The sequence below is a fragment of the Charadrius vociferus genome, unplaced genomic scaffold (genome assembly GCF_000708025.1).
Source record: "Charadrius vociferus isolate BGI_N301 unplaced genomic scaffold, ASM70802v2 scaffold45, whole genome shotgun sequence".
Classification (NCBI taxonomy): domain Eukaryota; kingdom Metazoa; phylum Chordata; class Aves; order Charadriiformes; family Charadriidae; genus Charadrius; species Charadrius vociferus.
This window is the reverse complement of record NW_009648712.1, coordinates 1,624,761-1,647,175: the sequence shown is the minus strand read 5'-3', so window position 1 is coordinate 1,647,175 and position 22,415 is coordinate 1,624,761. Positions and strand designations below refer to the sequence as shown.

General features: G+C 42.9%; 1 protein-coding gene across 1 annotated transcript in view; it reads right to left on the bottom strand.

The window, feature by feature from the left end:
* Window positions 1-450: 450 nt before the first annotated feature.
* The window catches only part of GREB1L (growth regulation by estrogen in breast cancer-like), a 65,192-nt gene continuing 43,227 nt past the window's right edge, over window positions 451-22,415 (bottom strand). Inside the window, exons 19-32 of the mRNA XM_009886627.1 lie at window positions 19,161-19,276; window positions 18,546-18,790; window positions 16,948-17,510; window positions 16,350-16,452; window positions 12,566-12,721; window positions 12,230-12,369; window positions 9,454-9,615; window positions 8,919-9,123; window positions 8,053-8,218; window positions 6,871-7,098; window positions 5,295-5,436; window positions 3,966-4,166; window positions 2,178-2,316; window positions 451-736 (exon numbers count right to left, since the gene is read on the bottom strand). Of these exons, the coding sequence (XP_009884929.1) occupies window positions 573-736; window positions 2,178-2,316; window positions 3,966-4,166; window positions 5,295-5,436; window positions 6,871-7,098; window positions 8,053-8,218; window positions 8,919-9,123; window positions 9,454-9,615; window positions 12,230-12,369; window positions 12,566-12,721; window positions 16,350-16,452; window positions 16,948-17,510; window positions 18,546-18,790; window positions 19,161-19,276 (2,730 nt within the window). The 3' untranslated portion in view covers window positions 451-572. The remainder of the gene's footprint in view (window positions 737-2,177; window positions 2,317-3,965; window positions 4,167-5,294; window positions 5,437-6,870; window positions 7,099-8,052; window positions 8,219-8,918; window positions 9,124-9,453; window positions 9,616-12,229; window positions 12,370-12,565; window positions 12,722-16,349; window positions 16,453-16,947; window positions 17,511-18,545; window positions 18,791-19,160; window positions 19,277-22,415) is intronic.

Sequence of the window (22,415 nt, the reverse complement as noted above, 5' to 3'; positions counted from 1 at the left end):
ATTTTGCCAAAGACAGTTTCAACACATACACAGTTACAAATTTTAAGCTAACACTGCACAGAGAACAAGACTATTCCTTTTAATACAAATATCTACGTTATATTGTAGTTTCAAACCCCTGAGTATTCCTGTACCACAGTACAGAGCTGAAGAGACGCGGTGGGCTCTCCTCTACATAGCTTCAATAAATTCTGCGTGCTGGGTTGCGTTTTGTGTGACACATTCAAGCTAGCAGCTGCTGAGAGCAGCTTCTTCCCCTAGCTCAGCTCAATACAAACAGGATTCTTCTTCAAATTATGTCCTCTTCCTAGATCCTACAGTCTGGTTGAGCTGTGCGATCAGCGTCGGTGGTTGTGACTGATGTGAAAACAACTGGAATCCAGGATCCTTTAATTCATAACCGATGCGGTAATTTTATCCCTAGGAATAAAGCCTAAGTCAGAATTGTGAGGAATCCTTTTGAGCAGTCTAGATAAATATTGGTTGCACTTTGCTCCACAGTGATTGTACTTTTTTTTTTAAAAAAAAAAAAAAGTTTTTTTTTTTCTTTGTCAGTGATGTCTTAGCGAAGCTTATATATGGCGTCCAGTAAGAAAATAGAGTGGTTTGTCATCACCACTGTTAGCAGTTTGAAACTCATCTCGAAGTCGGAATTGCCACTCGTCCTCCAACTCCAACCGGACTATCGTCTGCCGTAACGAGCTTCTGTCTTGACAGATGACACACAGGGTGGCACCTTCAATTGAAAAGCCTGTTAGATTCTCAGGGTACAATAACAACTCTATTTCCTTCATTCATTTTCCTAAGACATTTTAAAGAAATCTCTGCTGCTAGGTAGCAAAAAAAGAGTACGAGAAGGGTCTATCAACAACTGGCCAGCCCAGGCTCGGATCATTCCCGGGAGCCCTGGTACAGAGGTACGTGTGTCCTTTCACAGGAACCATGGACCGGGAGAAGCAAGCGTGGGTGGGTCTGCTCCGTATCACAGGAGGTCACTGCCTGACTGGTGTTAGTATCATCAACCATAGCAGAGAGAATGTTAACTTGAACCCAAGACCCTTAAATCACTACCGATAATTAAGCCGAAAGAATAAAGCCTACTTTTTTAATTTTTTTTCCCCACGGGAGATTTGGGTTTGTACAAGGTCGATGATGAAACTCCACTAAGCCAAACTACAGTCAGCACCACAACTGCCTCCTGAGAAAGTCTGCTATAACTTCCCTGAAGCATGAGAGCTTCCCTTGGTAAAGCGCTGTAAGAGGAGTAATATATCAAATTCCTAATTTCTCTGGCTTAACAAACTTGCAAGCCTCCTTCCACTTGGTGTTACCAGGCTGTGCAGTCATTTAATGAGCAGGAGAGTTGGCCACCTTTGGGGCTTTCTCTGCTCTGTGCTCCAGCCCACACACCTGACACGCGGAAAGTTCAGATTCAGATCCCTCCTCTGCTTGACTTGAGCGAACTCAGGCAAACGAGCGCAGGAGCAAACTCCGGAACGCCGTTCTTGGGACTGGCTCAGGGTCACCCCCACTGATCCCCCACACACGTGTGCCATCCTCGCTCAGCATGAGAGGGAAATGGCTCAGCCGTGCAACCACAAACGCACCAGAGCTCTGTAATGCGCTTTAGCTTTACTGAATACCTATTGCAATTTGCTATTTGTTAGTATTAAGATAAAATGATGAAGAAAGATTTTGATGAGGTTTATAAAGGTGGGGGTAGATCCCATCATCCTCCAGTTAAGAGCTGCCCTGATCTACAGTACGGAATATTTATTGCCATTATAGACAGATTACTAGAGGAGACTTTCTCGTCTTCAGCAGTAACACCTACGCTCTAAACTCTCGCGCTGCTGACTGCACGATTCACTGACTTATTTCCATGTATCCTTGTTTTTCTGCAATTTGCATTTGATGTCACTTTAAAATAATTTAATGAATGGAATTTCTCAAAGCTTAGCACATGTTCAATTACTTGCAGTTATTACCAACAGGATCAGAAGGTTTATACACTCCCAAAAGAAGCACTCCATTTCTTTTGAAAACAATGGCAGCACTAACTGTAAAAATAATGGAGCTGTTTAATGAAGCTGGTTATTCCTCTACCTTTCCCTTTCCCTCCGTGCTATTACCTGTCAGGAAAGCACCCAGGATGCCCAGCAGAGTGTTAAGATTACCTTTCAGAAACCTGAACCGCTTGAGGAGGTCTGCACCAACGAAGGAGTCACAGAGATAGAGCAGAAGTCCGCTGAAGAACACCCCTTCGCAGTTGACGTTGACTGAGTGCGGGCGGGAACTAATATAGCATATAGCCACCTGAAACAGAAGGGGAAAAGAAAGGAAGCCCTTCTGTGTTAGAAAAAGACTGTAAGCTGAATGGAATATAACTTGGTGATAACTGGTGAGTCAGCTGGTGCTGGTAAAAATACAATCCAGCAAGAAAGCAGTATCGTGGGGGCTTCCCCTAGGAAATAACAATGGGACAAACTTCTAGATTCAGATTTGGTCACCAAGTCTGCAATATGTTATTGCAGGGCTCTCCATAATTCAGTTTGATTTGCTGCTTCTCTGTGCGTTACTTGCTTACAACAAGCGTTAAGATTATTAAGGCTGTTCTAATAAGGATACATTTGTCAAACACAGTAAGCAGTTCCATGAAACTCCTGAAGCTTGAGCTCCTCTGCACTGGCACATGTCTTCTCTTGCTGACCGCAAGCACCACCTACGTGGTTCCCAGCACCAGGGCTCTCCTGTGTTTCAGTGCCGTGATGGCTGTTCTGTATCAAAGGGTATCATCTTCTCTGTCTTGCCACGGAACTCCATAAAATTTGGCAGAACAAACCCCTTGTTAGACTTTCACCCTGCTTCACAGAATCACAGAATGGTCAGGGTTGGAAGGGACCTCTGGAGATCATCTAGTCCAACCCCCCTGCCAGAGCAGGGTCACCTACAGCTCGTTGCCCAGCACAGCGTCCAGGTGGGGTTTGAATGTCTCCAGAGTGGGAGACTCCACCACCTCTCTGGGCAGCCTGTTCCAGTGCTCCACTACCCTCAAAGTAAAGAAGTTCCTCCTCATGTTAAGATGGAACTTCCTATGTTCAAGTTTATGCCCATTACCCCTCGTCCTATCACGGGGTGCCACTGAAAAAAGACTGTTCCCATCCCCCCGGCACCCTCCCTTTAAGTATTTGTAAGTATTGATAAGATCCCCCCTCAATCTTCTTTTCTCTAGACTAAAGAGACCCAAGTCCCTAAGCCTTTCTCCATAGGAGAGATGTTCCATAGGATCTCTCCATAGGAGAGATGTTCAGACCCAGTTCAAAGCGACCAATAGGTTCAAAAACTCTGATCTCCCTGCCTACAGACGTCTAAGACATATTTGGAAAAACCCAGTTTCCCTAGAAACCGAGGTTCATGAAAAGGAAAGCATCTATAAGGAGAGCTGCATTACAAAGAATGAGCTTTGTCCATCAGTGAAGCAAGCCACCAGACAAGAGACATATGAGAAAGTCTCTCAGCCAAAACAAGTTTGTTGCAAGGACAAATCACACAGATAACAAAATGCTGTATGATAGGACAGTGATCTAAAAAAAAAACATGTATGGGTTTTGTACAGACTATGCAGGACACCAAGTTCTGTTAAGAATGGCATCACTTTGGGGGTTTTGCTTCATATGAAATATTGTTTCAGACAGATGCGCCCAATTCCTTTGGAAATCACATCACTCCGTCACGACCCCCGGTCTCCACCCACACCAGCCAGCTAGGAGGCTTTACCACCAGCTCTTCCAGTGGAGTTGGTCCTTTAGCCCCAACAGCAGAGTCTCACTGTTTGAGAGCAAAGTCTTCAAAAGCTACCCTTGATGCTGCGGGTTCATAAAAGAAGGGGTTTTCAACACGAGAAAGATGTGGAAGTAAAGGTTTGCATTTACTCATCCCCAATTGTCCCTGCAAATATTTTGTACCTCGAGGCCGATGTTCAGGTAGCAGTCAATGGCCAATACCGGGTTCTTGAAGTTATGGATGGCCTTCGGGAAGAGTTTGTACGTTGCGTGTTGAAGGAATTTCTCCAGGAGGAATTGAGATGGGGCTGCCAACAACGTGTGCTCGCTGTCAGGGGCGCAGATGTACTGGAGAGGCATTATTGGTGCCAGGCTGTCCGAAACCTGCAATGAAACCAAGGGGAACCCCTCTTTTAACCCACCTACTCGGTGTATCTTATCTGCAGGAGTTCCTCTAGCTGGGGAAGGGATCGCCATGACTGGGCAGGAAGAGAGAGAAAGCCAGGGGAAAGAATCAAAAACCCTCACTCGCTTTTGACATAGTGCTACAGCGCAGAAATAAATGAATTATTTGTTATTGGTTGCTAAGTATTTCTGTGGATATCTGCTTGCCTAAAGAAGGGACATAAAATCAGGAGTTCAAATTGTCACAACGCCCTTCATCCTGCCTTACTCCTGGGCAGTATAGCAAATTACATCCTCCGTGTGTGGAGTCATCCACAGAAAATGTTTTCTATGGAGTTTTCTCATAGGTCAGTCCATCACTACAGATTCCACTGCAGCCACAAGAAAAGGAAAATTCAGAAAATGACCTCCCGAAATACTCAAAACCAGGGTTTAGTCAGTTAAATCTGAAACTAATCTGATTTTTTAAGAGAGGGATGGCATGGGACGTGTTTAAAACCACCAGGAACACAAACTGCAAGATTCCTAGATTAAAACCAACCCTTTGAAATACACCTCCATTTAAAGCCAGCACAGGCGTAACACACTCTGTATAAAATACTTGGCATCCCCACACCATTTTTATAATTACTAGGATTTACTGGGTGTATTTCAGGAGGTTCCAATTTTCAGCGCCTTTCCTCAGGTCTCTTTTTGTCAGCAAGTGCGGGGACCGAAAGTCATCACAAACCAGCAACCACCGGAAATTAGTGGCTGCGCTAAAATTTTTTAAAACCGGGTCCAGTACAACTTGCCTGCGTCTGATCAGAGTGTGTGTCTGCAAATTATTCCTTCGTCAGAGATACCACTGAATAGCTAGACCAAACTCTTCCCAATCCTAGCCCATCTTCTAATAAATTACGAGGATTATTGTCAGCAATTTATAATGAGCAAGATATTTATTATTTTCTATTTCTGATGTGGCAGCCCTACCACGGAGCAGGCCATCAATGTCAGATGTCAAATAAGCATGGCATAAATCTAAAAGGTTAGAGAATTCATAATTTTTAGGGCAAACATGTCCTGATTTTACCCTTTACGTATGACGGAGCACACGTCCACACTCACCATGATTTTTGGCTTGACGACAAAGTCCTTTTGTCCTCCAACCTGAATATGTTTCTTCATGACACTGAAGTTGTTGAAGCGGCAGATGAGCAGGCCGCTGCTGTTCGTCCGCAGATTAAAATCTACATCTTCACAGAAATACCTGGACATCAAACACAAGATCACTAAACCAGCTGTGTGGCTGCTGTGCGTAAGCAAGCGCTCACAGACCCGCTGCTGAAATGCACTGGAACGGCCTCAGCAGAGATTTTTGGAGACCATCTGATCTGGTGCCTATACAAATTCTCCACGCAGCTCTGCAGACTCATTCCTTCACTGTGTAGGAAAGCAACTTCTGGTCATCTTTAGACCAAACAAGTCTTCACTTTTCGGTGCGTTTGTACGCTCCTTCCCCATACCAAATCTGGCGAGCCCTCTCATCCTCATCAGGTACTGGCATCAATCATTTCTTCCCCAATCTTTCCTTTCTTTTCTTCTTTTTAGTTCTTTTTTTAATATACATTTTAGAACCGAGAGAAGCTCTGCAGTGCCCAACCTCCATTTCTGAATAAGCCAGTTCTATAGGACGTATTTTTTGACGAACTGGAATCAGGGGATAAATGTGACTTTGACAAATATTTGGCCAGGGGAGACGAAGCAGCTGAGAAGTGATGTTTATCCTGCGCTATTTATGATGTAATTGCTCACTTCTGTGGGCTGATTCCAATGTCATGATTCAACCAGCCAGAGAATGTGAAATCAAGAGCTCTGAAAGCAACACCAGACCCCGGCTTGCACTGACAGACTACAATTCCTCACTCAAATATACAGGACCCCTGAAAACAGCAGTAGGAGACCAGGGTGAGATGTCCCAGGGCCAGTCTGTGGCTAGCAGAAACAGGGTTTATTCTATAAACTCACTCGGCCAAGGAATTGGATATTCCTTCAGTCTGTGATGAAAACTAGAGGTAAAGCCCCATGATCACAGTGTTTTATTGCAAATGCTTTAGGATGGAGTTAGGTGAGGAGGAGGGGGGAAAAAGGGAAGAAAACAGTGGAAAGTTATTTACACGTCATCTGTTTTTAATGCAAACCCAAGTGGCAATAGAGAGGACAGATGACTCTGAAGGTAATACAAGGAATCCCTCCTCCCTCCTCATAGCATTTGCCATTACCTATACTCCTGTTCTTAGTCATGCAAGAGGCTCCTGCCTTACAGAGGCACTCTGGAAGCTCCACACTCTTCCCGTGACTGATGTAATTCTGGTTCCTTTTTTCAATTTTTGGTCTCGCAGTTACTTATTTCTCCTGAAGTTTCCTCCTTCCCCCCTGACTTTTGGGTTCTCTGTAACCCTCCCTTGCTCTTGCCTTGCGGTCTGTCTCTCCCAGTTCTTTTGGCTGATGGCAAGTTTATTTGGATGCCTTATTCATTCAGATGCAACGTATATCACTCTGTGGTTTATTTTTGTGATTGTGTGCTCGTTACCTTAGACAGGACCTTTCAATTTATCTCAACAGCATTTAGAAATATGGTAACAAGATTCTTATCATGACAGCATTTTATTTTACCACGCACATATATATATATATAGCCTACCTGTTTAGATCATATTGCACATTCTGGGTCAGGTCTATGTTGAGCAGTATAAAATCATGCACGTGGCACCTGGAGAATGGAGCCTTTGCTTTCCTGGCATTCAGCTTGCTGTTCCATTTCTGAACACCCAGTATTGCATAATGAACAATTTTGGGGGTGGCTTCAATGTGTTGGAGGACGCTATTCAGAGACACATTCTTGCTGGAACCTCCAGGCTCCAGAGCCTGGCTGCAAAACATGATCACACACAACATACAAATGTAGCTTATTATTTTTATATAACGTACACTGCATATATATATACACATATATGCGTATACAAAGAACCAAGAAATTCATTAACAATTGAGAGTGTTTACTCTAGATGCTACAAAAACATACATGTGAACACAGACTTCTAAAATAATAGCCAACTAATCTTATCCCATCAATTTAGTCATTATAAGAACAAAGGCCTTGCAGCAGAATAAGGTCTTACACAACAATCTAGAAAGGGAAAAGGAATCAACTTATGCACTATTTCTGGAAGGCTATTTTCTCCGTAACAGTCAGCATAAGCACTGAGAAGGGCAAGAGCTTAATGCCGTCTAAAAAGCTAAAGTTCCCAAAATAAACTGTTTTCATTGAGAAACATAAATTGGGTCAAAACAAATCAGGGAAGTACCATATTGAGAAATCACTCAAATAGTTACTAAAAGCTTTAGGCAAAGAACAAGCGCAAGCAAAGGTTTGTTGATGGTACTGACTATAGGACGTGGATGTAAGGGTAGCGCCAGGTGGAACTGTTCAACAGCCGGAGGTTGGGTGTTGGCGGTCAACAGGACAAATCTACAACCTTCCTACTGCTCTGAGTGAAAAAGCTGATTTTTTGCATTTCAGACAAACTATCTAATGTCCAAGTGTACAGTTCCTGGGCTGTCTGAATAATAACAGAGTGAATAATGACCTCTATGAGGCCCCTTGGACAGAGAGCCTGGTGTTATTACATCAAAGCCACTGCCGAAAGCTGCTTTTGCTTAGCAGTATTTCAAGTACGTTACCAGCAGCTCCAACTTTTGCCCAACTTTTCCAATTGTCTGGTCTTCCATACCCTGTCAAATGCTAGAGATGAGCCCAAGTCACAGGTGTGCTGCTGTCTGTGCTGGATCAGTGCAAGGACCCCAGTGCTGGATGGTTACTTACCTCGACTGTTCGTGGACACTGTGCATGTTCCATAAGACACAGGAGTCATCCATGACCACGATGAATGGCCACACACACTGGCGCTTGACTCCCAGTTCCTCCAAGCGGTTTCGTTCCAGTTCTAGATTGTGGTAGGAGAGTTCCTTAATAAGAAACCTGGCCGCACCTGAGAAAATACCATAAAGACGACATAGAGAGATCTTTATTAGACTTCATCACTCTCTCCTCCCAGAGAAAGGTTACACGAACATCTGCAGTCATTACTCTTTACGAACTTAGTGCTCATAACATCTTAGTTTAAAAAGAAATCAGCATGTCCCATTTTCAACATGAGTAAATCTAAAAGGCAGATACGAAGAAGACTGGACCTTTTAAGAGACTCTGCAGAACATGATTTTGTGGGCATTAATAAAATAACTTGAACCAAGAAGGGGCTGAGATTCTAAAACTGATGCTACTTAAAACTTCTTGCAGGAAAAACTCAGCTTCCATGAAAATAAAGTCCAAAGTTCAAGCCCCCAGTGTTCAGCAGTTAATATTTAGCTTCAGCTAACTAAAAAAGTTGCAATTTGAAAAACCATGTGTAAAATGTCTAGAATGAACATTCACACAGCAGGACTGAATAAAATGAGTGAATATGGCCTATAAAACATCAGATTTTAAATTGAGAAGGCAGTGATCAAGACAAACATATATTCCACATCCCTAACAGCAGTTCTTATACACCATTGTATTTTGCACAGATATTGCTGCTGTTATCACAGCACGAATGTGAGGAGCTGTTGCAACGTTTCCTTCAACTTGATCCACATTGTCCAAGATGGATTTTGATATCTTCAGAGCAATGCATTGACGGTGTTTCTTACCAACGCCAGCATTGTTGAACATGCCTGGCAGGACAAGCATGATGTGGTTGGGCCAGTATTTGCGGTAGAGCGGCATTTCGTACTCCTTGACTACAAGGAGGTGAAGATGGCTGATGCCTTCCATGGCATGGTAGAGGTTCAAGAGGCCATGTTCATGACGTCCACTCGATGGAGTGAAGATAGGACTCTTGACTGCGTTCAAATTCTGTTGGAACAGGAGATATTTTGGCAGCATTAGGTAAAACGCAGGTTATACCTGATGTGGATTTTTATTTATTTATTGTTTATACTGGATTTTAAGATTATTGATCATTGCAACACATATGAACTGGATACTAGGAATGCAAAAAAGGGATGATTGCCCTCAAAGACTCCAGTTCTAAGGACACTCAGGCAAGAATTATTCAAAGGACATTAAAACAAAAAGAAAACAGACCCCCCCCCCCCCGCCAACCACCATTAATTTGCAAATGTATGTCAAGTTGACTGCATTCAGCATATACAGCCAGCAGATGGATAAGAGCAGCACACGCACCTTGTCAGAAACGAGTGGGAGACGCATGCTTTCTAGGTGTTTTCCCTGCTTGCTGAAGACAAAATGGTTCTCTTTGGACTTGGGGATTATAAAATGCAGCTGAACCTCTTCTCCTAGCATTGAGGATGAAAACGTGAATGCATGCAGAGTGGAGTCGGATATCTGTATACAACAAAAAAAGTGGAAGATAGATTTGCAACCAGGTAACACATAAGGAGTATACGGCAACCTGCTCTTACAGTCACAATGATGGAAGCCATCAGAGAAGAACATCCAAAACATTCCCTATCAGTAACTGAAGTTAACTCTATTATATTCTCATTTTCCTCTGCCATAAGCCACATTACTTAGGCATGTAACTGACCTTGTTATGAAAACAATCTGCTTTCTGTACCAGTAATGATCTTTGGCCAAATGGACTCTTCTGAAGTCCATTTGAGCTGGAAATTATTTATCAATATTTACAAGGAGAAATGAAAAATATATATACTAGGAAACAAACTGTCCAGATAATTTTTCCCAAAAGATTCAAAGAGCAGTGTAGTGCGTGGGTGTGCCTCCACAGCAGACGCACTGCCGTTCAGACACCTCAGCAGCAGCACGGCTGCATTAGTATGGTATTTTTCCTGTGGCAACACTCTTGTAAGCAGCTGGGTAACCAAGGCAGACCACGCTATTAACCAGGCTATGAAGAATTTGGGTGAGCTTAAGTTTGCACAGCGCTTCACTGAACTACATAAATGTATACAAAGTGACTACATATCTGATAAGATTTCATCCTACAGAAGCATCTGTCTTACTACAAGGTCAAATCATTTACGCTTAGCAGTCATCTGAATTGAAATAATTAGCCTAAGTAAAGATGAAAAATGAAAGGGGCTTTGTTTAGCTTCTGTTACAGCATTGAAGAACCTCTCTCCCTTCATAATACCTGCTATGAAATGACTCCTCTCCGAGTTCGATTATCATAATTCTATACACACAACTCCACTTGCACATAAAAGTAGATATTTATATTTATTACTAGTCATTATGTTCGACCACATGCACAAAGATGAGCGGAGGGAACAACAGATGTCCCTTGGGATGATTTGCTTGTGTCAACGTACTTCATGAAGCATGAGGTTCAAATCAGCCCTGCTGGTGCTGCTCCGAGGTAACTGACGTTGTACATTACCAGGTCAGTGTGTTTATGCTGTGTTAGGTTAATGGCAAGCTGTTGGAAAAGATTAGCAAGCAAGGGAAGAATGATTTGAGGTAAGAAACCTCCAAGTAAACCATTGGTGGTGGTTAAGAAATAATGTCTGAGCTATTAACCAGGAATAATCTTACCTGACAGTCTCCTGCAAGCATAACTGTTTTAGAGATCAAAAAAATTTAGAGATAGTGGGATTGAGCGCACCTTCAGCAAGTTTGCTGACGACACCAAGTTGTGTGGCATGGTCAACATGCTAGAGGGAAGGGATGCCATCCAGAAAGACCTTGACAGGCTTGAGAGGTGGGCCCCCAAGTTCAACGAGGCCAAGTGCAAGGTCCTACATCTGGGTTGGGGCAATCCCAAGCACAAATACAGGCTGCGCAGAGAATGGATTGAGAGCAGCCCTGAGGAGAAGGTTTTGGGGGTGTTGGCTGATGAGAAGCTCAACATGAGCCAGCAATGCATGCCTGCAACCCAGAAAGCCAACCATATCCTGGGCTGCATGAAAAGAAGTGTGGCCAGCAGGTTGAAGGAGGTGATTCTACCTCTCTACTCTGCTCTCGTGAGACCCCATGTGTAGTACTGTGTCCAGTTCTGGAGTCCTCAGCACAGGAAAGACATGAACCTGTTGGAGTGTATCCAGAGGAGGGCCACAAAGATGATCAGAGGTCTGGAACACTTTTCCTATGAGGACAGGCTGAGAGATTGGGGTTGTTCAGCCTGGAGAAGAGAAGGCTCTGGGGGGACATTATAGCAGCCTTCCAGTACCTAAAGGGGGCCTACAGGAAAGCTGGAGAGGGACTTTTTACAAGGCCACATAGTGATAGGACAAGGGGTAATGGCTTCAAACTGGAAGACGGTAGATTTAGATTACATATCAGTAAGAAAATTTTCACTATGAGGGTGGTGAGGCACTGGAACAGGCTGTCCAGAGAAGCTGTGGATGTCTCATCCCTGGAAGTGTTCAAGGCCAGGCTGGATGGGGCTTTGAGCAACCTGGTCCAGTGGATGGTGTCCCTGTCTATGGCAGGGGGATTGGAACTAGATGATCTTCAAGGTCCCTTCCAACCTAAACCATTTTATGATTCCATGATTCTATGAAAAGTTTTTTAACTAAACAGTCAAAAATGATCATTTTTGTGGAGTGATTCGTAAGCTACTGCTGAGAAGCACACAGAATTACACACAAAGGGAGGAAGAAGTAGGCCTTCCAGTCTCCCATCACAGGTTTGGATGGCTGGCATTTAGGTAAGACAAGCATCTCTCAATTTTACAGTCCTCTCCCATGAGATACTGCAAACCCTCTGGGCAGGCTGAATAATGCTTTGGCTTGAGAAACCTAGTCACAATATTCACCCTTTGTCAGAGGCAGCTGGAGAGGAGAACTGCTCATGCAGAACGCAGCAGACAGAGTTGATGCTCCAGGGTCTGTAGCTCAATATCTCCCCTGAGAATGGAGGAATTAAACAATTCCATCTCAGGGAAGGCGAAAGCATGAATCCTGAGACCAGAGCGGTAGGCCTGGAAAGACCACAATAAAATCAAGGATGTATTTTACCCTTGGACCTTGACACCAACCTGTGCGGCAGGATTAATGTCCATATACTGATGGCACTGCTCACAGTGATGGAACGTATTGTAAGCTGCGTATTTAGTCAACATCATGGACACAGTTTCCCGTTTCTTAGGTTCCTCTGATTTTGTTTCCTTGCTTGTTTCTGTGCACGAAGAAAACAGAAATTTTATAAATGTTAAAAACAAAAACTGCGATCCCAGTAACAATTGTAAAGAACACACAAATTCTTTTGTTTCATTTCATTTTGGAGATTAAAGACTCTTGTGAACTCACATGTTCAATCAAACCAACAAAACCTGATTCTTTGTAGGAAAGTAGTCTTAAAAAACTCTACTTACCTTGTTTCACTCTTGACAGTTGTTCTGTGTAAACTGGACTTATAGTTCTGTACTTGGGGTCATGTACATTCAGGTCAAAAGACATTTTGCTGAAGATCTCAATATCTGGCCAGTGATCATTGCTAGACTGAGTAATTTCACTGTTTTCTGGATGACCTGCAACAACACATTTCAGGTAAGCAGTAACAGATACCCACTGAATGGTGTTTATGTGATGTTTACTGATTTACAATTGCATAGGAACTCACACAGGGGTGCGTGCACACACACACACACAGAGAGACATATCTGAACATCATAAATACTATCAAAATTGAAATTATAATCCACACAAAGCCATTTCAAAGTAGTGTCAATTCCTTGGAAACTACGTGCAGGAGAAGAAGGCTCACAGGCATCTTTCTGTTCTGCTCCTCATCAAGCTGCTAAGGTATAATTCACTCTAGTTTAAGCATAAAATGCTCAAATGAATGGTCCTATCTGTGCAGAAGATACAGGTGTAGTCTCTAGCCTCTCTGTGGTGGAATGAGGAGCACTGGGTAAAAAAGAAGCAAAGGTATCCAAAAGCAGAAGGATGAAAGCAAGAAAAGCCTATATAACTTTATGAACTAGTAGCTGGTGGTACATGATTAAGGCAGTAAAAGACACATTCCTGTTAGAGATGTGGCCAGCAAGATCAACTGGAACTTCCTTGCTTTGATCTAACAGAGGTAAGGCTAAAGTAGAAAATCAAGTGTAAGTAATGGGAACATTAGAAAGCACTGGTCAAAGAAAACAACAGACCACAGCTTGAACATGAGTCAATTCAGTTTAAAATGAGATGGAAGAACACACAAAAGCAGGTCTGTAACTGAGGATTTTAGAAAAGCAAACTCAGATGAAATAAAGGTTGGGTCTACAGACAAGCACTTGCTCACCCTACCCTGACTGACCCAACAGGTTGTGAGCCAGCAGCAGTTTAGAGGCCATTAAGCTCACTGGCACCATGTTACGCCCAAATTAACGTATGCCGCTGGTCAGGTGAGGTATATTAGATTATCCATACAGACAAATCCTGAGGAAGCTTGTTCTGTAAGTCAGCTGGCCTGAGAAAACCAGGAACTTGCCTATGAATGAGACTTGGACTTGGAATCACAGTTGCCAAAAAAACAGCAACCAGCATACCAAGCAAAACAAAACACCAGGAGCAAAGGGCTTCAGAAGGACTACATCAAAAAGGACACTAAGAACGAACAAAGTCCATGAGGAATGGGAAAAGCTCACCAGTGAATGAAGTTTTGTCTTAAATGCCAACAGGTGTGAGATAAAATAAGCTTTGCCAAACGTCAAGCTGAGGCAGACCCCAGAAAAGTGCATGAAAACAAATAACAATTTTCTTTGCTATATCACCTCAACTATATAAATGAAAACAATTTTTCATTTTCTTTTTACTTTGACAATTACGTTTTCAAGGGAATAAAAGGTTTACTATAAGCCAAGACAGAACCGAAATGCTAAAAGCTTGATACCCACTCAAAACAGAGAGAAAGAATAATCTCCATGCCAGTTTTCTGAACGAACAGGTATGTGAAATCAGCCAGGAGCCTGATTTCAATGCAAGCATAGGCATATATTATCATCATTTAAGAGGAGATACAGTAATATACGGAGCTCTGGTTCCACTACTTTGGCCTTGGTAATATTCAAAACTTTGGGATGGTGAGGGAAATAATTAAAGACGTTGAAGTAAATGAAATATGTAATAAAATGCAACATGGCTTGACCAAAGAAATCCTGTGTTACTTTCATTATACAGCTATATCTATCTGAACAAAGCAAATGCAATGCATCTTATCTTTCTGGACTTAACTGTTTGATATAATACTATATGACAAATTATTAACACAGCTTGAAGAAAATGGAGACAGTGAATGGCCTGTAAATTGAACAACTTGATTAAACAGAAGATGGCAGCATGTAACATCGTAAGCATTCAGGCAGATGGAGATTACCAGTGAAGATAAAAGATCAGTAGAGGGGCATACTGTTTAATATTTTCACTAATGTCACCAACTCAAAAAAACCATTGACTTAAGTTTGGTGGTGGCACACTCTAAGAGTCATTGTCAATATGGAGAAGGAACCGAAGATCATCCTGAAAGAATTCAATGCCCTTGAAAACTCTAACAACAGAAACCAGGTGATGTTTAACACAAGAAAATACGAGTCATATGTACAATCAAGGACTAACAACAAGCATTTCTGTAGCAGGTTGGGAGCACTTCGGTTAGAAATGACTGAGTTGCAGAGGAACCCACAAGTACAAGCTATGTATCAGTGCCAGTGAAACAGGAGAATGGAAAAGACCAGTGCAATCATAGGTTTCATCAATCATGAGGCTTTCAGTGGGGGTAGGGAAATACATGAGCTGTTGTAGGCTGGGTTGGTTAAACATCCCACAGAATATCACATTCAGTTCTGGTCACCCATGTACCAGATGGATAAATTGAAAATAGATGTGCAGGCAAGAGCCATTAAACTGATAAGGAGAATAAAGAGCCTGTCATTTGTGAGGATCCTGTAAGAAGAAACAGGCTACCAAATGAATGCTGAGAGGGGGTAAGATTGCTGCCTGACTACACCACAGAAGCAAATATCAAAGAAGAGAAAAAGTATTCTAATTTAAATTAATATTTTTCTTTGGTCTCAAAGAGAATGTTTATAATTGAGACAGGAACGTGGTTGGGTTGGAGAATAAAATCGTATTTTCAATCATCAGAACACTAGGGCTCTGGAAAAGCATTACAATAGAAGTAGTGTGAGCAAAAAAGCCACAACCAAAAACCCCAAACAAACCCAAACTGCTCTTCTGATGGAGTTCCACGCATTCCTAGCAGGGGTGTGACACGTTGCTGTGATCACAACAGGTCAGACAGCATGACGCTGAACTTACATTTTGATATTTCATCCTAAGTTTCTCAGGCACTTTAGTTCAAATAATGAGAGAATAACAGCCCCCAAAGCTCCAAATCAAAGGAAAATCCTTTTTTTTTTCTTTTTAAATTTAACAGCACTTTCTGAGCAGAAATACAAATTAGTCTTTTAAAAGGTTTGACTACAACTATATTTTCAGGATGCTAGTGTAATGGTCAGGAGTTTTATGCACCATGGAGTTATCTTCACTACAAAACCACAGAGTTATGTACAGAACACCCTGAAGAGAACTAATTTTTAAGAAGGTTTGTGCGTCTCAAGGCAAAGTCCTGCCACAGCAGTTAATGGATGTGTGAGATCTGACAAACGAGTGCAAATCCAAAGAGGCTTCCCCTCCCCTTTTTCCTCAGAATAAGATCTGTAAACTGCAGACAGAAGACAGTCTTACTGAAAATTGGTATCTAATTTATAATTAGACATAAATAATAGTGATGTTTTGGCCAGAAACACTATGTTCTTAAATGTCTTGTCTGCTTAAAAGCAGCCAGTGCTTAAAAACTAGCAAGGATAGATAACATGGGCAGATGTTGCCCCTTTACAGTTTTGTGTTCACTTCCATTTTAGTGCTATCCAAATATATAAATCCAAAATACATTCAATAGTTCTTACTTAACCCCAATATAAAATGTACACTTTTATTAATTTAAATACATGCAGACACCTACAGTAAGTCTAGCTACACACTAAAGGACAGGACAAGCGTTACGTGTAATTTATAGTCCTTCCGCGAGCCTAAAAATTTGTCACTGCTGAATAACACGTAACAGAGGCTCTTTATAATGCATATTAAGAATGACTACTAAATACTTACTGGCATTAATCTCTTCTTCATCATACACATCTACTTCCAGCAACCGGATCAGCATGCGGAAGAGAATCCTTAGGAACTGCAAGTATGAGCCAGTCTTTCCTACCTGAGCCAGAGATAGAAAGAAGTCCAAATCCCAACTCAGACTAATACGAAGGAAGGATACATTTCAAATAAGTACCTTTGGGCCTACCCCTGTTATTTTGCCATTCTAGTTCTGTCCAAAACCATAACAAGACGTAGCATTCCCCATTATGCTGAACGGTATTAAAAAATGGATCTGTGAGCAAAATCTGGCTGACAGCCCGTATGACTTTTGTATTGCAGGGAGAGTGGCAGTAACTGATTCTCTACTGATACGGTCATGGCAATTTTACACCCAGTGCCATCCCCATGTATTTCACTTAGGCCAAAACATGACACATACAGCATCACCCTTCCTCTCCTTACCACTTCCAGCATGGACTGAACCTATGTATTTGACCTCGAAACACATCACTGTCTGCAATCTTGCAGGGGGCCTTTACAATAGCATCTGCAGTCCTCATCATCGGTCCTCTCATCCTGCTAATAAGGCAAGAGGAAGGAACTGTTCTCTTACTTGCGGTGGTCCTGTCAAAAGCAGCCGCCTGGGGTGAAAACTCCTCGAGCCAGACGTCTCACCCTGATTGCTGAAGTCCGCGTGGTGCTGTCGGGCTGTCGTCCACTGCCTGTAGTAGAGAGACTGCTCTTCACTGCTCATGTCCTTGTGAAGCAGAGGCCTCAGAGAGCTCAGCCAAGACACATCAGCATGAGGCAGGAGGGAAGAGGACGAAGGCAAATTCCCACTTTTCTGCGAGCTCAGGAGACAGTAGGCAGCTTTTGACAGGATGACGATGCGTGGCAGCGCCGCACGGAGGGCTTTGCTGTCTTTGGACGAATGGGCAGGCCACCGAAATGTCTGGGAGACCGAAGACAGCGATGATAGTTTCAAAGTGGTGCTGCTCGCCATCTGGTTACCCAGGGAGTCGCATTCTTGTTTCAGCGTCTCTCCGGCTGTGAAACTGGGGTAAGTTCCCTCATCTACTGAGCTGTGCGCCACAGTCTGAAAGTTAAGCGAGGATGCTTGCTTCTGAGACTTGTCCGCAGCACTCGAGGAGCTCACGCCGTTGTCGGCCAGGGAACCTGGGGAAACAAAGAGCAGGCAATGAGCAGATACCAGTTGACATAAAATCATGAGCTCGTTTGATCTATGGGACAATCCTAAAATACAAATACTTCTGTTCAATGAGCGCTGCTGTGGCTTAGGTCAGTGTTTCACTATTTAAAAAGAAATCATTGACATCCATCTGTCCTTCTTGCTGGAGAGGCAATGGCCCTTCTGCTAGGGTTCAGAGCCCAAACACAAGTGTCCCAATCCTAATCTCTGTATGTTAACTATTATTTCCTATCTGGGATATGGAATTTGATGGTACAACCTTCTGAAATTTAAGTATAATACACCACTGTATACACAGATCAATTTGACCTCCCTTTCTGCAGAGAACAGAGTATTCATTTCACTGCAAATTTAATGTAAACTGGGCCATGCTCCGTCCTCCATACCAGTCAGGTTTAGCTGGCATATGGGAAGATCTGGTGTACGGCAAAGGTCCAGTTCAGCTGTCTTAATACCTCAAACTCATTAGGAAACAAAGGGAAGGACCCAGAAGTGCCAGAGGAATGCAAGGAAGGGAAGGGCCTGGTGGGAGATGATGTTCCATCGATACCTGAAGAGGTAGGGCAACACCCAGCCTTCTGCTGGTCTTGACAAGGAGGCAAACATCCATCCTCACCCACAGCTACCCCTGCAGTTACAGAGCATTTTTCTATTCCTAACATTTATACTATCCATTTCTACTCTGATTTTTAAGATCTTTTCAGGATATACCAGCTAAAAGAAATTAACAACAAATGTGAAATGTAAGTTTAAAAATAAAATTTGCAAGGGACCCTTAGCTATGGCAAACCATCCTCCCACTGCAACACCATCCTCTTTTAGCTGTACACAGGAAAACTGCTCACTGTGGAAAGAATCTGCTGCTAACAATTCATTGCCTAGCTTGCAGCAGGATACAGCTAAGCAAACCACATTTGACTAAATATCTCAGTGTTTCCATTCAAATTCCAGTGATGTAGGAACGAAGACTTGTTCTTCAGAGCAACAGAAGAATAACTGACCTGAGGTTCCAGTGACGGCGCTGCTATTACTCTGGGGTCGGTCCAAGTCTATCAACAGCTCATCAGAGTCATTCTCGCTACCATTAGCCTTCTCATGCTCCTTCTCACTAAGGTCAAGAGCTACAATAGGCCCTCTAATTGCTTCTTTCGAGACATAGCAGCATGCCAGGCCTACTTCTTGCTCTAATGCAGTCCGAGTTAAGTAGCTTGAGTCAATTAGTCGAAGGTCACAGTATTTCAACGACCTAGAAAACCCAACCCAAGAAAAGAGAAAGTTTTGTTTTCTCTGACTTTGAAGAATACTCCCTGTCTTTAATAGCTTATTAAATATTCATTAAAAAATTTATTAGCCAGTAAATATAAAATGATTTTAAAATATTCAGCACATAAGTTATGTTCCTTGGTACTTTGCACAGACATTCATTTACCCACACAATACAGTAGTTTTACTTTTCACAAACCACACTTTCCAAAATTTTAAACTGTTCCCCAATAAAGTCTAAAATACACTTTTTACATCGAAAAAATAGCCAGGTGATACCAAACCACTTATCCACCCCTCAATTTATCTAAACACGTTGGAGAACAACCATACTGCAAGAATAACAACAGCACCTGGGGAAAGTTTCTCCTAGAGGGTCCTTGCCAGTTAGGATAACAATGCAAGGTAGGCCTTCCAAATCCTGATAGGTGCGAGGGATCCAGTCATCCTGCTCATTTCCCCTCCAAGCCTGTGAACAGAGAAACTTCCAGTCACAAGTATCAAATGATACCTTCTAAACCTTCAGTTTTTGTTCAGTTCCTGCCTTTTCTTTGTACGCAGTTTGCTTACCCAACAGCCAACAGGAAGGAGACCTTTAGGTATAGGCATGCATTTTTTTCTGGTAGCAAAGTGTTAGCCAAGAATCAAATGCACAGAAAAAGGATGCATAGCATATGTTATTCAGCACTGGAAACATACATCTGGTGTGGTATTAGTGTGGTCTGTCAGAGAAAAATGCAGCTGATGCCTTCGATTTCAAGCTGGCACAGATAAAAGGTCTTTGAAATTTATGTAAAGCTAAAGTAAGACCTTTAAGTAGAGTATGAAAATGACTCCATGATCCTCAAATATTTGCTTAATTATTCTATATAATGAAAGATTATATGAAACAAAAAAAAAAAATAAATCCCTTTCACTGGAGGTAATCCCACAAGAAAGGACTCCTTACCTACAGTCTACCAAGGCCCAAGACCACAAAACTGTACCATTTTCCCTTAACACTGGAAAGGCTGGTAGTGTCAGTCCCATGTTCTTACACCCTTCAGTCCCCTTGGTTCAGCCGAGCTTACTGAACCCAGCTGAGCTCATTTGTGTTCTCTCTGTTGGATGCAGCCTCCTAAAAACATTGCTCTGTCTTAAGCAACAATATCTTTCTTGCTGTGTTGCACAGTGCCCAGACCTACAGATGATATAGGCAGTATTTGATCAAGACAATCAGGAGCACCCTACAGTAACTGTTAAAAGAAATTAAACCTGAAAGACTCAGACACTCTCCCTTAGAAAGGAAACAAGCCATTCTGTCTCTATAAACACTGAAATTTTATTATAAAGCTGAAATGCAAAAATGCAGGTTCATATCCAGCCATTCCTGTCAATATGTTATGGGTACTGCCAGGAAAACTGACAACACAGACTCTTAGATTACTGAGCAGTCAAGACAGGAGATCATCAGTGAAGCTCTTTCCATATAACCCAGAGACATCACATTTCCATGCTGATCAGACATTAAAGTCTCCCCAGACAAGGAAATTAAGTCCTAATGGTTACAGAATCATGAGGTATTTGAGGTACAGCATATCACCCTGCTGGAAAACGTTTTTCCTTCTTTCTTACTAATAATGGACAAAATCAGTTCTGGAGAAGACTCTTATCTAGCTGAGGCACAGAATCTACTTTGCTAAGTCATGACAGCAAGCCAAACCACTCAAACTGCCCGTTAAAAATAATCATAGAATCATACAATGGTTTAGATTGGAAGGGACCTTAAAGATCATCTAGTTCCAATCCCCCTGCTATGGGCAGGGACTCCTCCGACTAGACCAGACTGCTCAAAGCCCCATCCAGTCTGACCTTGAACACCTCCAGGGATGGGGCATCCGCAACTTCCCTGAGCAACTTGTTCCAGCGTCTCACCAACCTCACAGTAAAGAGTTTCTTCCTAATATCTAACCTAAATCCTCCCTCTTCCAGCTTAAAACCAATACCCCTCATCCTATCACTACACTCCCTGATAAAGAGTCCCTCCCCATCTTTCCTGTAGGCCCCCTTTAGGTACTGGAAGGCTGCTGTAAGGTCTCTCCAGAGCCTTCTCTTCTCCAGGTTGAACAACCCAAACTCTCTCAGCCTGTCTTCACAGGAGAGGTGCTCCAGCCCTCTGATCATCTTCATGGCCCTCCTTTGGACCCGCTCCAACAGGTTCATGCCCTTCTTATGTTGGGGGCCCCGAAACTGGATGCAGTACTCCAGGTGGGGTCTTACAAGAACGGAGTAGCATATATTACTCTTCTCAGCATAGATGTGCAAGACAACAAGACACAGCGGTCTTGACAGAGCAGCAAGACTTATGCAAGCTTTGTGGAAAACATAGCTTGCAAGAAGAATCCTATCTTGAATTCCCTCTTGGTTATTCTAGGCTCAACCTGTACCCTTGACATGTTCTCTGCTTACCCTTCCACAAAGGCCATGTTTTAGGAGTAATCTTCTCAGGCAGATGAAGGAGACTGAAAAGAAGGACTCACTAGCAGATCAGTGACTCAGTATGCCATCTGACCTTTTGAAAATTTCCACTGAAAAAACCCTATGATTATTTTTTTTCTTATCTTAGAAAGAACACCGTTTGGAATAATATTCCCCTTTTCTGCTATGGGTCTTCCCCCTCTGTTCTCTTTCCCCAGTCCTGATTTTTCCCCCTGCTACTTATTTCAGCATCCTTTCTATAACATGTGCACAGAAAAAAAATATTTCTCCAACTACCTAACAACACCTACTGTCTCAGTAAGTCAGCCTCAGCAGCAGAGATATTTTCTGGCTCAGCAGGGTTAGTCTGGCTGTGTGTTACCCTGCCTCTCCAACGATGGAAGTTTCTGCGAAAGTGCATGGCTAGAAAATCAAACAGGGGAAGACAGATACAAAGCTAGTTTTCTTTCTGTCAGCCTAAGGACTTAAAAAGAAGCCCAAATGCCTGGGGCTCTGAGCTGTAAACTTGCATACAGAAGATGTATTTCTTTACCATCTCACTCAGGAGGGCCAAAGAGACGCAGCCCTCTGGGCTCCTCACTTCTGAATGCCTCCCAAATGGTTTGATTCTAGTTACACTTAAAGGGTATGCTATGACAGCATGCCTGGTCAACAAAACAGTTATTTAAATTATATTCCATCTCTTCTTTCATTCTGTAGCTCTGGGTATGCCATCCCCTTGAAGCCTGGCTCCCTGATGGATGGGACTGACCTGGGTGGCTGGTCAACGGGCCAGACTGTCAGAGAGGGGAACAGTCCAGCTACCAGCACTGCAGAGACAGCTGCCCACCCTCCCTGCTCTGCCGTGGCACCACACACGCTGCTAACACCTTCTTAGGGAGAGGCTAAGTTAAGTCAAACTTTTCAAATGTGGCCACTAACAGCTATAAACTTTCCCTCCCTGCCCCTGAAAAAGGTCAGGATGAAGTCTCATCCTCCCTGCAACCGACAGCAGTTATTGGTGGGACCAACACTTTGAGACTCAGCCTCACCAGAAAGCACTCAGTAGCCTCATATTGCCCCCTCCCCTCCCTCCCCCCCGCCAAAAAAAAAAAAGGAACCGGGGGGTTGGAATGGGAGGCACCAGCCAA